The sequence below is a fragment of the Rhinolophus sinicus genome, linkage group LG17 (genome assembly GCF_036562045.2).
Source record: "Rhinolophus sinicus isolate RSC01 linkage group LG17, ASM3656204v1, whole genome shotgun sequence".
Lineage (NCBI taxonomy): Eukaryota > Metazoa > Chordata > Mammalia > Chiroptera > Rhinolophidae > Rhinolophus > Rhinolophus sinicus.
In genome coordinates this window covers 6,164,001-6,179,784 of record NC_133766.1, presented here as the reverse complement: position 1 = coordinate 6,179,784, position 15,784 = coordinate 6,164,001, and the positions used below count along the sequence as shown (strand labels likewise).

General features: G+C 37.7%; 1 protein-coding gene across 1 annotated transcript; it reads left to right on the top strand.

Moving 5' to 3' along the window:
• The first annotated feature begins 70 nt into the window (after positions 1–70).
• Positions 71–15,203, top strand: CENPL (centromere protein L). The gene is made up of 6 exons (XM_019725215.2): positions 71–190; positions 531–622; positions 3,200–3,376; positions 5,504–5,755; positions 8,797–9,339; positions 11,421–15,203. The coding sequence occupies exons 2-6, from the start codon at positions 614–616 to the stop codon at positions 11,490–11,492; spliced, it is 1,053 nt and encodes a 350-aa protein (XP_019580774.1). The 5' UTR covers positions 71–190; positions 531–613; the 3' UTR covers positions 11,493–15,203.
• The last annotated feature ends 581 nt before the right edge of the window (positions 15,204–15,784 follow it).

Below are 15,784 nucleotides of genomic sequence, written 5' to 3'. Positions count from 1 at the left end.
AAAGCTGTAGAGCAACATCCTCACGCTTAGGAAAATTGGCGATAGCGGTAATAAGTCGTTCGACCGTGCCCTCAGTTAAAATGGCGACCTGAGTTGCTTCATTAACTTGGAACCAGCGCTCCTTAGGCTTCCTGCGTCGGGCCGCAGAGCGAGTCGGGAAGCGAATTTAAACTGAGGCGGCGGCTGAGGGGTAAATTGCGGGATTTCAAGGGCGGGATTGCGTGGCTAGCCTTGGCCCCCGAAGGGCTCAGGTGGCGAAGGCGAGTTGGGACACACTGTCCCTTGCCCTGCTGTCGGGGGTCGCCTCTTCAGGAGCGAGGGTCGCAGAGCTGGGTGGCTGTGTCAGCGGAAATCCCTCCGGGTGAAGTCTCAGGGCTCACCTGGCGTCCGAGGGAGCGGAGGTCCCCTTACTGGGCACATTTGTGTTCCTGGTGAACCCGCTTGTGGAGCGGGAAGGAATTTGGAAGGGCCAGGTATTCCTCCGCTCTCTCCCTCAGCTGCCATTGGGGCGACTTTTTTTTTTAATTCAGGGGATTTCAGTCTGTACGTGGTTTTGGATCCGGGCTTGAAGAATGATTCGTGAAGCCGGCTCGGGTGACAACGTCATCACAGCATGTCATTGGTAAGATGCTTTGGATTGCTCAGGACTGGCAGCGAACTTGTTATTTCGCGCTGTTGTGTGGTCATTATTTTTACAGTACTTGTGTGTGGCGGCGTGTTTCACACACGCCCTTAGCGCCGGCCAAGCCCTGGCGTCGGGGCAGGTGGTTTCAGGGTTTGGGAGCCTCGTAGAAAAGGAACTCAGGTTCCGTTCCTTCCCAGGCTTAGCACAAGAGAAACAACGAAGCTGTCATTGTGTTACGAAGTACAAGTGCAGAGTTGGCGGGAGAGCTAGCTGATTTTAAAATTGTATAAAAAGATTCAATAAGTGTAAATTACCTGGGTTTTTACATTTTATTTAAGCATAGTTGGTATATAACATGATGTTACATTAGTTTCCGGCGTGCAATATAGTGAGCTGACATTTACATACCTTACAATGTGATCACCCCCCTAATTCTAGTAATCTTCTGTCGCTGTGCCAACTTACCACAATATTATTGACTATGTTCCCCGTCACCTTTTTCACCCCTCCCCCTGGCAACTATCAGTTTGATCTCTTTCTATGAGTCTGTTTTTGTTTTGTTTGTTCATTTTTTTCTTTTAGGTTCCACATGTAAGTGAAATCATCCAGCACTTGTCTTTGTCTGACTTATTTCACGTAGCATAATACTCTCTAGGTCCATCCATGTCGTCACAAAGGGCAGGATTTCATTCTTTTTTTCTGGTGCCGTAATATTCCACTGTATAAATGTGTCACATCTTCTTGGTCCATTCCTCTATCAGTGGACACTTAGGTTGCTTCCATGTCTTGACTATTGTAAACAATGCTGCAGTAAACATAGGGGCGCAGATAGCTTTTCGAATTAGTGTTTTGTTTTCTTTGGATAAATACCCAGAAGTGGAATGGCTGGGTCATATGGTAGTTCTAGTTTTAGTTTTGGGAAGAATCTCCATACTGTTTCCCATAATGGCTGCACCAATTCGCATTCCCACCAACGGTGCAGGAAGGTTCCCTTCCCCCCCACATCCTCACCAACACTTACTTGTCTTTTTGATGGTAGCCAACCTGACAGGTGAATAGCCATCTGACAATTGCTCTCAATTCAGCAGGTTGATAGGTAGGGTACTTTTCTTTTGTTTTCCAGTAGATGGTGCTGTAGTTCAAGTTCTTGTTTTATCTGCTCTTGAACCTTCGAGATTGCGGTGCAGCGGCGACGTTTAGGTTACGAAAAACGCTGCTGAGGTTGCGGGTGTCCCGTCTGTGATCGACTGGCCTCCGTTATGGGGCACCAGGAGAACTGGTTTTTCGAGTTCCAGGGCCACCTCCCTTTTCTGCTGTGTTTTTGGCTTTGGCGGGTCGGAGCCTCAGCCCCGTTTCCAGTTAACGGTTGTTGGCACTGCTGTGTTGGTTGCAGTTTCCCAGTCGTCTCTACCTGGCGAGAAGGGAGATGCTTTCTCCATGAAGGAAACCAATTCTGTCCCTAGTATTACACTCCAGGCTGTAGTGTGAACAAGAAAGTATATGAATATGGACCAAAATGAGTGATACAGACTAGGTGACCTGAGAGAGCCCTGTGGGCTAATATATCATTAGTCTCCAAAGATTTTATAAAACATTCTTGAGGGATTTTGTTAGGCCCATCTGGAGGGCTTTTGGGCTTTTAAAAAATATTTACCCCTGTTATTTCATTGTATATATACACACACACTGCTCCAAGGAACGAGCCACTGATATAATAGACATAGATATTTTGGGAGAAAAAAGATTAACAAAACCCTACTACTTGCAATTGGATTAGATCAAGCATGGTCTTAAAAGGGAGAATGGAAAAGGACACTTCAGATTGGGAATATACCGGGGTGCCAAAAAAATGTATACACATGACTTGTATTCATCTTTTGTTATTGATATATATTATTATAATTTTAATACATTTTTTTCCTTCCTTAAAATGTGTATACATTTTTTTGGCACCCTCTGTAAAAACATGAAGATAAGAATATGTTTATGTCTAGGAGAAGTAGAAAGAGAAGGGCAAGCTGAATTATGAAAGATCTTAAATACAGAGCAGAAGAGGATTTATCTCATCACTGTAAAGGTTTTTGCACAGGTGTCTAATAATAAATTGCCATTTCTGAAGAATGATTACCATTAAGTATGGAAAATGCTTAGTTGCTGTGATAAGAACTTGGCTAAGGAAGGAGCTTTGGGGATGGATGACAGACTGTTGAAGGAAAAACTCAAACGAGTGTGTTTAATGACTACGTGTTAAAGAATGAAAGTGGGAGACTACTTAAATGAATTTAAATTAACTTAGAAAATTGACAGGAATTTGAAAATGGACGAACTAGCTTTTGGAAGGAGGAGGAGTTGAATTTAGATTTGAAAATACCTTTTGAGTTACCTGTAAGATAGTAACAAAAATAGCCTATAACCAATGAGAAATGCTGGACTTGGTTGAAAAGTCAAAACTGGGGGCAGAGAGGGGGAGGGAGAGAAAGAATTCCTTTATAGTGAAGAGAGGAATCATTGAAACTGTGCGCGTGAATTAAGTTTTTAGTGTTCAGAATTCTGGTTTTATTTCTTTTTATGTAGATCATGGATTCTTATACTGCACCAGAATCAACTCCCAGACAAAGTGCATCGTCAAGGGTTAAAGATTACTTTATAGGTGCCACCCCTCTGCAGAAGCAATTAGAATCAGCCAGGAAGCTGACTTCATTTGTCCCCACTCCACCTCGAAGGAAAATCCCCCAGTGTTCACAGTTGCAGGTATGCTTTTTTTTTGTTTCTTCCTGATACTCAGTAATTGAGAATATATGTGAACAAAACATTTCGATTTTTGTTACTTTTCTAGTATTTTTAGTATCTTCTTAATCCTTCAGGTAACAAAATAAATGAGAAACAGCTCAAAGAAACAGTTGTTCACACACTCAATACCACCTCTGTTATGTCTTTTAAACTCCTTTAGTCTGGAACATTTCCACAATATTTCTTTGTTTTTTATGACTTGTGAAGAGCATAGTTTCCTTCTCTCCGCTTTTGAAATAGACTATTCCTCATTTTGTGTTTGTCTGATGTTTCCTCACGATTAGATTGGAGTTACGTATTCTTGGCTGGAGTACTGTATAGGTGCTATTGTGTCCTTAGGGAATGATGTCTGGTACCACGATAGGTGATGTTAGTTTTGATCATCCTGTCAGGGTGTTACCCAATAATTAATTTATTCCCCCTCTGCAGTTGATAAGCAGTCTGTGGGGAGACACTTTACAATAATGCAGATATTCTGTTCCTCGTCAAAATTTCCCCATACATTTAGCATCCTTTGATAATTTTTGCCTGATCCCATCTTTATCACGATGTTGCAAAATAATGATTTTCTTGTCAGTGTTGTATGCATAGTATCTTTTGGGATATGAAAACATTTTTGTTTCTTTGTGAAAACTGTCTTAAACAAAAATGACTAGTGCTGGTAATAAAAGTGATGGTTCCTAACTGAAAAATAGAAATTGTATATAAATTAAAGATTAGAATGTCCATCACATATCTGTGAGACAAATAATTTTGCTATACCTTTTGATAATAAGAAAAAAGTTTATAACTGTTTCCATGAATACTCTAGTCAGAGCAAATATGTATGTTTTTTTTAATTGGGGAAGGGGAACAGGACTTTATTGGAGAACAGTGTGTACTTCCAGGACTTTTTTCCAAGTCAAGTTGTTGTCCTTTCAATCTTAGTTGTGGAGGGTGCCATTCAGCTTCAAGTTGTTCTTTCAGTCTTAGTTGTGGAGGGTGCAGCTCAGCTCCAGGTCCGGTTGCCATTGCTAGTTGCAGGGGACGCAGCCCACCATCCCTTGTGGGAGTTGAACCGGCAACCTTGTGGTTGAGAGCCCACTGGCCCATGTGGGAATTGAACCGGCAGCCTTCAGAGTTCGGAGCATGGAGCTCTAATCGCCTGAGCCACCGGGCCAGCCCCAGAGCAAATATTTTTGTCAAGTAGACAATTGCAGTGAAAGTTCCACGAGATAGTTGGAGTTGTGAGACTGTCAAGAAATATGGATTCTATAGAAAAATTCAATTAAGGATAAAACTAGCAGCCTATAGGGTGTTTGTGAAGACCCTCCATAATGCCATAGGGCTAATACAGATGAAGTGTTTTTGTTTTTGATGGTATGTGGTTCTAATCGAGCATGGCAGAAATACTCCCAGGTATTATTTTATTTAATCCACTGAATTAAGGCATTGTGTCAGAGTGGATTTACTGCCAAACAATTTTAAAAATTACTGAATGAAAATCAATCAAATTAGTTGTGCTAGGAATAATTAGTATTTTCAAAATCTATAATTTGAAGTGTCTAGGAGTGAAACATCATTGTTCATTCAGTACGTATTTATTGAACACCTGTTCTAGATGGCCTCGTTTTAGGAGTTGTAGTAGAGATGTAGTAGTGAATGGAATAGACAAAATCCCTGTTTTCATCAAACTCATACTCTAGTAAGGAAAACAGACAACAAAACTCAGAGGAATATATAGTATCAGAGAGTGATAAGTGCTGTGAAAAAATAAAGCGTTGTTAAGGAGATATAGAGTGACAAAGTTGGAGTGGGTGCAAGTGCTACTTTAGCAAGAGTAGCCTCTTGAGTGACATTTGGGCAGAGACCTGATTGAAGGAAAGGGACATGCTGTGTGAACACCCATGGGAAGAACATTATAGCAAAAGCAAAGGCCTTTTCGAGGGTCTTCAAAGAATCCTACAAACTCCAGTTTGGCTGAGTGCAAAGCTGAGGTCCCCAGTCATAGTTTTGTATTAAATACTTAAAATGTTATGATTCAATCCTTATTTACTAAAGTTTCCTAATTCTTCAACTTTTTTTTGTCCTGATTTATTTTTTTTTTAGGAAGATGCTGAACTTCAAAAGGTGGCGTTCCTTCTGCATAAGCAGTGGTCTTTATATAGTTTAACTCCCCTATATAAATTCTCCTATACTAATCTCAAAGAGTATTCTAAACTTCTGAGTGCATTTATTGCTGCTGAAAAGCAGAAAGGCCTTGCTGTGGAAGTGGGAGAAGACTTCAATATCAAAGTGATTTTCTCTGCTCTGCTGGGAATGAAAGGAACACAAAGGGACCCTGAAGCATTTCTTGTCCAGGTAGAGTATGTAAGCAACCCTTGCTTCCTGTGGGGGAGAATCTGTGTTGTCTTGGTTTGGAAATTGTGGTGGCGGTTTGTTTTTTGTTTTGTTGTTTTGTTTTTACTGTTTTGAAAATTCTTAAGCCTGTGATTTGTAACCTCTTTTATGTCTTATTTGACCAAATTATAGTAATTAGATATGGCCTACATTAAAAAAGTTTTTTTCCTGTTACAATTTAATCACGTTTATTTTAGAAACTTAGAAAATACATAAAAGTACAAAGAAAGTAAAAACCACAGTTTAACATGTTGGTATATAGCTATTTTACAATAGACAACCTGAATAGGCCTCTATCTATTAAAGAAATTGAGTCAATACTTAATAACCTTCCAAAACAGAAAGCACCAGGGGTAGCTAGGTTCACTGGTGAATTCTACCAAACATTTAAGAAAGAAATTACACCAGTTCTCTGCATTCTCTTTCAGAGGTTAGAAGCAGAGGGAATACTTCCTAACTCTTTCTGTGAGGCAGCATTACCCTAAAACCAAAATCAGACCAAGACATTGTGAGAAAACTACAGACCAGTATCTCTCATGCACATAATACATCTATTTGGCTGTCTGTATCTATTAAAATGGGGATCATATTGCCCATAATTTTGCATGATGGCATTTTTACTAATACTCAATGTTGAAGATAATTACTCATGTCATTAGGAATTCTACAGTTCTGTGGTTTTTACTAGGATTAAATTCCTAGAAGAACTTTAACAAAAAATATGTAACATCATTACATATCATGATATCATGCCAAGTTACTCTCAGAAATGTTTACATTCCTTCCTGTATGAGTATATAAAAGTAATACGAGTATGACTAGCTTTTGATTCATTAAGAAGCCAGATTTATTTTATTCATGCCTGCTACTTCTGTTTCTTTTAACTCATCTTAGTCATTGATAAATTCTGATGCAGTTGAACAGACCTAAATTTATTTGTTTATTTATATAGATCAAGGGTCAGCAAACTATGGCCCCCAGGGCCAAGTCGGACCTGCTGCTGTTTTTTTACAGGAGGTTCTATTGGACCAGAACCCCTTTCGTTTGTTTGTGAATTGTCTCAGGCTGCTTTTGTGCTACAACCGCAGAGTTGAGTATTTGCTACAGTGACCATATGGCCCAAAAAGCCTTAAATATTTACTGTCTGGTCCTTGATTGTGATATTGGCACAGATGTCAAGATTCCTAGGATTAGATTCAGCTGCATGTAACAGAAAGCCTAAACAATAGTGAATGAAACGAGAGAAAGGTTTATTTGTCTTATAAAAGTGGTCTCCGTAGGTAAGCTGTTCAAGGCTGGTGTTTGCTTTATGATATTAATAATCTAGGCTCCTTCTCTCTTTCATCCTTGGTGCATGGCCTCCATCCTTAAGGTCATGTTATAGTCTAAGATGGCATCTGGAGCTCTAAATATTGCATGCAAGTTCCCGGCAGGAAGCAGGAAGAGGATGGGAAGGGCAAACAGAATGCCTGGCACTGAGTAATCTTTAAGGAGACTTACTGAGACCCAGCAACTTCTCTTTACATCCCAGTTGGAAGGGAGACTAGAAAAATTTTCTTTGTTAGTCGGTACTTTGCCACCCCAAGTAAAAGCACAGTTTTTCTCTGGAAGGAAAAATAGATGCTGGGTAGACAGTAGTCTCTGCCAGGTGAAGCAAGCAGGTGATGCCTAGAGAAGTTAAGGGTTTGGTTGGCATGTCATCAGGCAAGCAAATGTTCTTGTGAGGAGTAGAAATGACCTCCTAAATTTTTAACATAATGTCCTAATAGTTTTCAAATTGTCATGTCCTTGACAGGGTTATAGGACTCTTAAGATTTAAAAGTATGACAGCATAATATATACAGGCTTTAAGGTATTTGAGATCTCTTATAATCTCTTGAACAAGAACTATGGTAAAAGTAACTATGGTTTAAGTAACTGATCACCATTAAAAGGATATGATACTGGGCCGTCCTGGTCAACTTTAATTAAAACTTAACAAAATCTTTTAATATCTGGAAGGTATATTGTATAATTTGCAAATGCAAAGTTTGAAGGGTTAGTCAATCTGCTGGAAAATATAATTAAGATTCTAAAAGATCTCAGTGGATTGGCACAATGGGCCAAATTGAAAGAGATTAAAATTTCAGTAGGGATAAGTTTACTGTCTCAGTATAGGTTGGAGGGGAGGGGGGAGATTTACCTATTAACAGCAAAAATGAATATGTAGGGCTAATTTATGTAAAGCTGTCAACTGAAAACCAGAAAACTACTGCAATGTAAGATTATATTGGTAGGAGTGTAATCTAGGTTAAAGATGGTGGCAGTCCTGTAATCAGACCTTTTGGAAGAAATTATGTTCACTTCTGTTCTCCCATACAGAAGAATTTCGGAGAAGAGTGACGAGGATAGTGTGAGAACTTGTCTGTATGTCATAGAATGAATGGTCAAAGAAACTGGAGATGCTGAACTTGGCCTACGTGTGAGGGGGATCATTAAATATTTGAAGGCCTTTTCCTGTAGAAGAGATTCGGTTTGATTTGTTCTCCATGCATGTAAGGAAGAAGGCAGGGCTAGTGTGTAGAAACCACAGGGCCCTACCTACGAAAGAACATTTCCGGTTGATAGAAAGAACGGCCTTAGGAACTAGTCTTCCTCCATACGAGAGTTCAAGCACGTTCGTTTGGGCACCTTTACAGTCCCTTCTAAAGCTGAGATTTTTTTTTCAGGATACTGTACTTGCTTATACCATATTGGCATCCCTTATTTTGCATTTTGGTTGTATGAAGATCTTGCCACACACCATGTCTCTAGTGTATAAGAATATTAGAAAAAAAGCATAAATTAACTTGATAAACCCTAATAATGACTAGGGACACTATTTCCTCTTGTGTTTTTTTGGCAACTAGCAGAATTTATCTTCTTATTTTGTACTAATGTGCTAATTAATTTTGAGAAGATGTAATTCAAGAGTAAGTGTACTTTTGAACTTAATGAACGTGTTTCCTTTTCCTTTTTTGCAGATTCTGTCAAAATCTCAATTGCCATCTGAGAATGGAGAAGGTAAAGTCTTGTGGACTGGTTGGTTCTGCTGTATATTTGGAGACAGTCTTCTGGAGACTGTTTCAGAAGATTTCACCTGTCTACCCTTATTCCTTGCAAATGGAGCAGAGACTAATACAGCCATAATCGGAACCTGGTTTCAGAAAACTTTTGACTGTTATTTCAGTCCCTTAGCAATCAGTGCATTTAATCTTTCCTGGATGGCTGCTATGTGGACTGCATGCAAAATGGACCGTTACATGGCTACTACTGAATTTCTGTGGTCTGTGCCCTGTAGCCCTCAAAGTCTGGACATTTCTTATGCCATACATCCAGAGGATGCAAAAGCTTTGTGGGACAGTGTCCACAAAACACCTGGAGAAGTTACCCAGGAGGAAGTTGACTTATTCATGGACTGCCTTTATTCCCATTTCTATAGGCATTTCAAAATTCATTTATCAGCCACAAGATTGGTTCGTGTTTCAACATCTGTAGCTTCAGCACATACTGATGGAAAAATAAAGGTCAGTTTGAACAAATCTAGTTAAGTAATTTTTCCTTATTGCATAGTTTTCAGAATGTCTGGTAATTGCATTTTTCACATTGAAGAAACACATTTGAATGTCTGCCAATTCAAGAGAGTGGAGAGGTTTTATTTTTTGCTTCATAAATCATTTACTCAAAAGTCTTCAGCCTTCCAGATGTAGCTTTAAAATGGAAGGATACGATATGCTGCGTGCTACGGCTTTTGGTAACAATATTAATTATTCTGTAGTAACTCTGAAACTTGCAAAATTGTTTCTTGTTAAACTTTGAAATAATGATCAGATAACAGAGGATTGTGTGTATTAGATAAGAAAATTGTAGCCAGAAACAGAACTAAGATATATGATATATCTTTGTATTTTAGGCTTTTCTATCCCTACTGGGAAAGAGATAATAAAGACATTGTTTTACTGTTTATGAAGTTCTTATTGGAGGAAGTATCAGAAATAAAATGAGAGTAGGCACTTAAATATATTAAAATATATTATGTTACTATATTTAACATGTATTAAAATATAACCACATAAACACTCAGTGAATATTGGTTTTGTCACTGTGCTAGGAGTTTAACATATCTTTAGGTGTTTTTATCCACATTTTATTTTATTTTTATTTTTTTTATTTTAAGTGTGTCTTTCCAGGACCCATCAGCTCCAAGTCAAGTAGTTGTTTCAGTCTAGTTGTGGAGGGCACAGCTCACAGTGGCCCATGTGGGGATCAAACCGGCAACCTTGTTGTTAAGAGCCCACACTCCAGCCAATTGAGCTAACCGGACACCCCCACATTTTATTTTTAAAACAATGAAACTGAGATAGGTTTAAGTGACACATGCAAGATAGCTTAGTAAGAGGAGGTGTCAAGATCTGAATGTTTCTCTCTTAGGTTCCAAGAATTTCGTACTCTGCCTATAAACACTATAATAGAGCTTTTCAAACTGGAGGTCACAATGCAACAGTAGGTTGGGAAATAATTTTGATGGGAATAGACCACCTTTAAAAAAATAAACAAAAAAAGAAATAAAATAGAAAATACAAAAACGAGAGTGTATCACATGTGGTAAGGGTATACATTTGTTTGTACTGGGTGATGTTAAATTTATTTTTTACTATGGTTTACAGTAAAAAACTTGCAAGATTATACTCTATTATATTATTTTGACACTATAAAGGAAAAAATTTACATTTTAGCACCTCAGAATTCAACATTCATGAAGTCCTTATATATTTTTAAATTTTGTTTCCATATGCCCACACTGTTAGTAAACTACATTTAAAAACTTTTATATAATGTGTTCTTATCCATCTATGTATATGAGGGTGGTCCTTAAACACATTTATCTATTCTGAATCTAAGAGCCTCTCTTAGTAATGTATGAAAGTAACTGTGGCTCTTGGGCTCAAATAATGCCATAATGATAGCTAGCATTTATTAAGCAGTAAATTGTGCCAGGCATTATTAAGCATTTTACTCGTATTGTCTCATTTAGTTTTCACAACAACCTATGTACAGTTTGTAAATTTATATAGGTTGTAAAGAGAAAACTAGCGCAGAGATCACACAGCTGTTAAGTGGAGCTAGAATTTGAACCCAGTCATTTGCCTCAAAAGCTTATACAATTATTTTAACTGCAACACTGTACTCTGCTTCTCCAAAGTTTGAAATTAATGCATTAACCAGGTTTCTGCCATCTGCATGGTTTCTACAAGATACTTTTGGAATTGTATATACCTTTGAGAAGAAGAGTTATGGAACTTCTTTCTAGAAAATGTAGACACTCAATTTGCATATAAGCCCAAGCATGGAAGCCAGAATAAATAAGAACCCCACTCTAATTACTTCTAAGCACCATTGACTATAGTTGTAAATTTATTAAAGTTAGTAGTCTTCATTAAATAAAATTTTATTTGACTAAAGCAGAAATGGTTTGGGTTCATATTCACATCTTAGCTTGCAGATAGGGAATTTAACATGAGCCTGGAATATTCATCAAATATTAAACTGCTTTGCTATCATAATTCTATTTTAATTTTAAATGTCATTTTTTAATTTTTTTTTTCAGATTCTGTGTCATAAATACCTTATTGGAGTGTTGGCATATTTGACAGAACTGGCAATTTTTCAAATTGAGTGAGGACTTGTGGGGACGATAAATTATGGATTATATACCTTTTTCTCATTTATTATTTGCCTAATCGCTAAGCTGAGAGGGACTGCAAGAGAAATGGGCATCCATCTCCACATCTGTTTCCTACAGCGCCTTTGGAGTTGCCCCGATGGAAGCCAAGAAGGATCTAGAAGAAAAGGGGGTAGTGGATGAACCACAGCCAGGTGCTCATATAATTGTCATGATAATCTGGGATGCTGAGTTGTTTATTGACCATATTTCTAAAAAATGTATAATGTTTAGTATGTCAAACTTTTAGAATTCAAATGAGGTATCTGTAATATTGAGTATTTCAGATTTGGGTCTTTAAAACCTTTAATCTCTTTTAAGCATTTTAGACTTGCATTCAGAGAGAATTTCTGTCTTGTAAAGACATTTTCCTAGCACCATTTTGCTTTGGAGAACCAGCAATTGAAAAACCCTCTCAAAGGAAACAAAAGATTAGATTTTTTTAGCCACTAATATGCTCCTGTTTTTAATATTCAATTTTTATTGCAATGTTAAATTAAATATTTACTTTTAAAATGAAGCAGTGTGTTTATCAGTGTCTTGGTGACAGATCTTTAATGTCTCAGGAATGGGAAGTCATGGGCCTTTTCTCTAGCACAAAGATTAAAAACCAGCAATTAGAATCATACAAATTGTAGAGTTGAAAGGCACCTGTGAGCCTCTTTTGAGGGCAAAGATTTTCTTGTTTAACTTTCATATCCCTAATTTTGCTTTAGCACAGTGCTTGGTAAATACCTGTAGATTAAATGAATTTTAACCAATTCTTCCATTTTATAGATGAAAACTGAGATGCAGCAATTTAGATACCCAAGAGATTGTATCTAAATCTCTTCTTTTTACTGAGCATAGAAAGGTTTTGTTTTACTTTAGAAACAGTGTTTTTAAAAATCTTGTTTGGAGGAAAGTAACTCTAAGAGGCTGTCATTCTAAAAAACAAAAGTTAACTTCCGGAGTGTGGTATTTCACATATACTAGGAACAACAGAGGCAGTAGAAAAAGCATGGGCTTTGGAGTCAGGCATTTGTTCATTCAACTGATACTAATCTCCTACTGTATACTTAGAATTGTATTGGGTAACAGCAGCGAAGATAAAAAAGATCCCTGTCCTGTGGAAATTATATTCTAGTAGAGAAAGGCAAAAGATAAATAATTTCATATGGAGATAAATGCTGTAAAGAAAGTAAGGCAGTGGGATATGAAAGAGGTGGCTGGGACAGGGCCTGCTTTACATACAGTTGTCAAAGAAGGTCTCTGAGGAAGTGACGTTTGAGCTGGGTCCTGAATGATGAGAAAAAACCAGCCACATGACGGTCTGAGGAAGCTGTGCTAGGCGGGTATCACTGCAGAGCGAAGGCCTTGAGCCAGGGAGAGCGTGGCTTGTCTGAGGAAGGAAGGGAACCTGTGTGGCGGGAGCAGTGGTGAGGAGTGGAGCGGTATGCGATGAAACAGGACACTGCCACAGACACTTCTTCCATGTGCTGTCTCCCAACTTCTGGCTGGGCACGTGGCTGCCCAGAATAAAAAGGACGTTTTTCCAGCCTTTCTCTTGGGTAGGTGCAGTCTTGTTTAAGCTACTGTTTTTTGGGTCTTTTGCTCATAGCCAAACCTGAGCCTACCTGACACAGAGAGGCAGGAGCTTGTTTTTATAAGTACTGTGAAGAGATTGGCTTTTACTCTAAATGCAATGGGAAGCCACCAAAGTTTGAAGCAGGAGAAGAATATGACCCAATTTGTATTTTAGACGTTATGAGGGAGAATGAGTTGTAGGTGGACAAGAGTGGAAGAGGAAAACAGTTAAAAGGTTGTTAGAAACGGTACCACCTCTGTGGAGAAGTTAGCTGTCTATCAAAATTGTGTGATGTACCCTTGGACCACCAAGCCCACTTCTAGGATTCTGTCCCCAAAATCACTGGCAAAAATACAAAATGAAGGCTATTTATTACAACAGTATTTGTAATAGTAAGACTAAAAACAATCCAATGCCTGCCAGAGGCAGACTGAATAAATTATGGTTTAGCTGCCCAATGAACTACTATGCAGCTATAAAAAGGTTTGAGGACGACGTTGAATACTGCTAAGAGTTGGTCTCTTGGAGATGTTATGTGGAGGAGCAAAATGTGGGCAGAGTGTTTAACATGCTGTGTTTTACGGAAGGAACAGAATATGAGTATGTGTGTATGTTTCCTTATGTTTTAAAAAAAACAGTGGAAGGATAACCCAAAAACTAATAACAGTGGTTACTAATAGGAGGAAGAAACTCAGTAGAGGGGACAGGGATGAATGTTATGACTTACCTGTATATTACTTGTTTTTAGTTTGGAACAATATGTTTTATATAATCATGGAACAAAATTGGATCAAAAAGGAAAAACCAAAGCACTCCTAAAAACTGAAAACAAGTGAACCTAAATATAGTAAGTCCATGCTATAATCACACAAATTATTTTTAGTATCTTTACTCCTATTTTTACTGTTCATGGTCAGTGAGCTATATATCCTAGGATAAGAAGAGCAGCAAAGGAATCTTAAATTGCATTTATGAGTAATGTTGGTGTTACTATTTTACCAGTATTTATAATAAGATGAAATATGTAATTATAACAATGTTAGGAACCAAGATTTTCAGTATAAGAGAAAAGATAGATGATTATAAAATCAGGTAAGCTTAAGTAAAAACTGTAATATTAAATTTGAATTGAAATTATCAGAATGAATTCGTTTATTTTTGAAATGCAAGTTTTCAATTTTGATAAGGCCAATTTATCAATTTTTTCCTTTTATTTCCTGTGCTTTTGGTGTTTTTAATATATCTAAGAAATCATTGCTTAACCAGAAGTCCTGAAGATTTACTCCTGTTTTCATCTAAGGATTTTATAATTTTAGCTCTTAAATTTGGGTCTGTAATCCATTTTGAGTTATTTTTTATGTATGGTGTGAGTAAGCATCCAAATTCATCATTTTGCATGTATTCACGTTTTAGCACTATGTATTGGAAGACTATTACTTTCCCATTAATCAATTGGCCATAGATGTTTGAGTTTATTTTTGGACTCTCAATTTTATTTCAGTGATCTATAACATGTCAGCCCTATGCCAGTACCACACTGTCTGATTACTGTGGATTTGTAGTGTGTTTTGAAATCACGAAGTATGAATTTTCCAGCTTTGTCCTTTTTTCAAGATTGTGTGGCTATTCTGGGTCTTTTGCATTTCCTTAAGAATTGTAGGATCAGTTGGTTGATTTCTGTAAAGTTTAGCTGGGATTTTGGTCGTGATGGTGTTGAATTTGTAGATCAATTGGGGGAGTATTGCCATCGTAGTTCTAAGTCTTCCAATCTATGAACATGGGATAGGATATCTTGCCATTTATTTCTTTTCAAAATTTCCTTCAACATTTTACAGTTTTCAGCATACAAACATTGCACTTTTTTGTTGTTGTTAAATTTATTCCTGTGTATTTTATTCTTTTTTATGCTATTGAGAATTGTTTTCTGAGTTTCGTTTTTGGACTGTTTGTCGCTAGTACACAGAAATACAATTGATATGGCTCTTGTATCTTGTCACCTCGCTGAACTTGTTCGCCGTAGTATTTTTGGTGAATTCCTTAGGATTTTTTATGTACAAGATTGGTGTCATTTGTGAATAAAGAGTTTTACTTTTTAATTTCAATCTGTGTTTTTATTTTCTCATGCCAAATTGCCTTGACTAGAATCTTCAGTAGAATGGCAGATAGAAGTGATGAGAATGTATGTCTTACCTTGTTCCTGATCTTAATGGGAAAGCATATTTCACCATTAAATAGGATGCTAGCTATAGGTGTTTCATAGATGCCCTTTGTGCAGTTAAAGAAGTTCTATTCCTAACTTGTTGAGGGTTTTTTATTATGAGTGGAAGTTGGATTTTGTCAAATTATTTTTCTGCATCTATTGAGATGATTCATGATTTTTCTTTTACTTGAAACTACACACTTCACTTCTCCCAGTTTTGTATGTAAGGAGGTTGGAAGTTGCTACTCTGTCCTAGCAACAAATAAAAAGCAGAACATATGGAAGAATCAACAACTCTTCTTGGATCCACAAGAGAGGGGAAGACAGAGAGCAAACAGATTGGAGAGACAGGCGAATACAGGGTGTCACGCTGTACTTGAGCAGTGACTCAGGAGCAGAAACAAACCCTGTGGGAACCAGTGCCAGGGTAAGAAAACCTGAACTATAATTGATAAGTGAGAGAGGCTCACTGTAGACAAATCT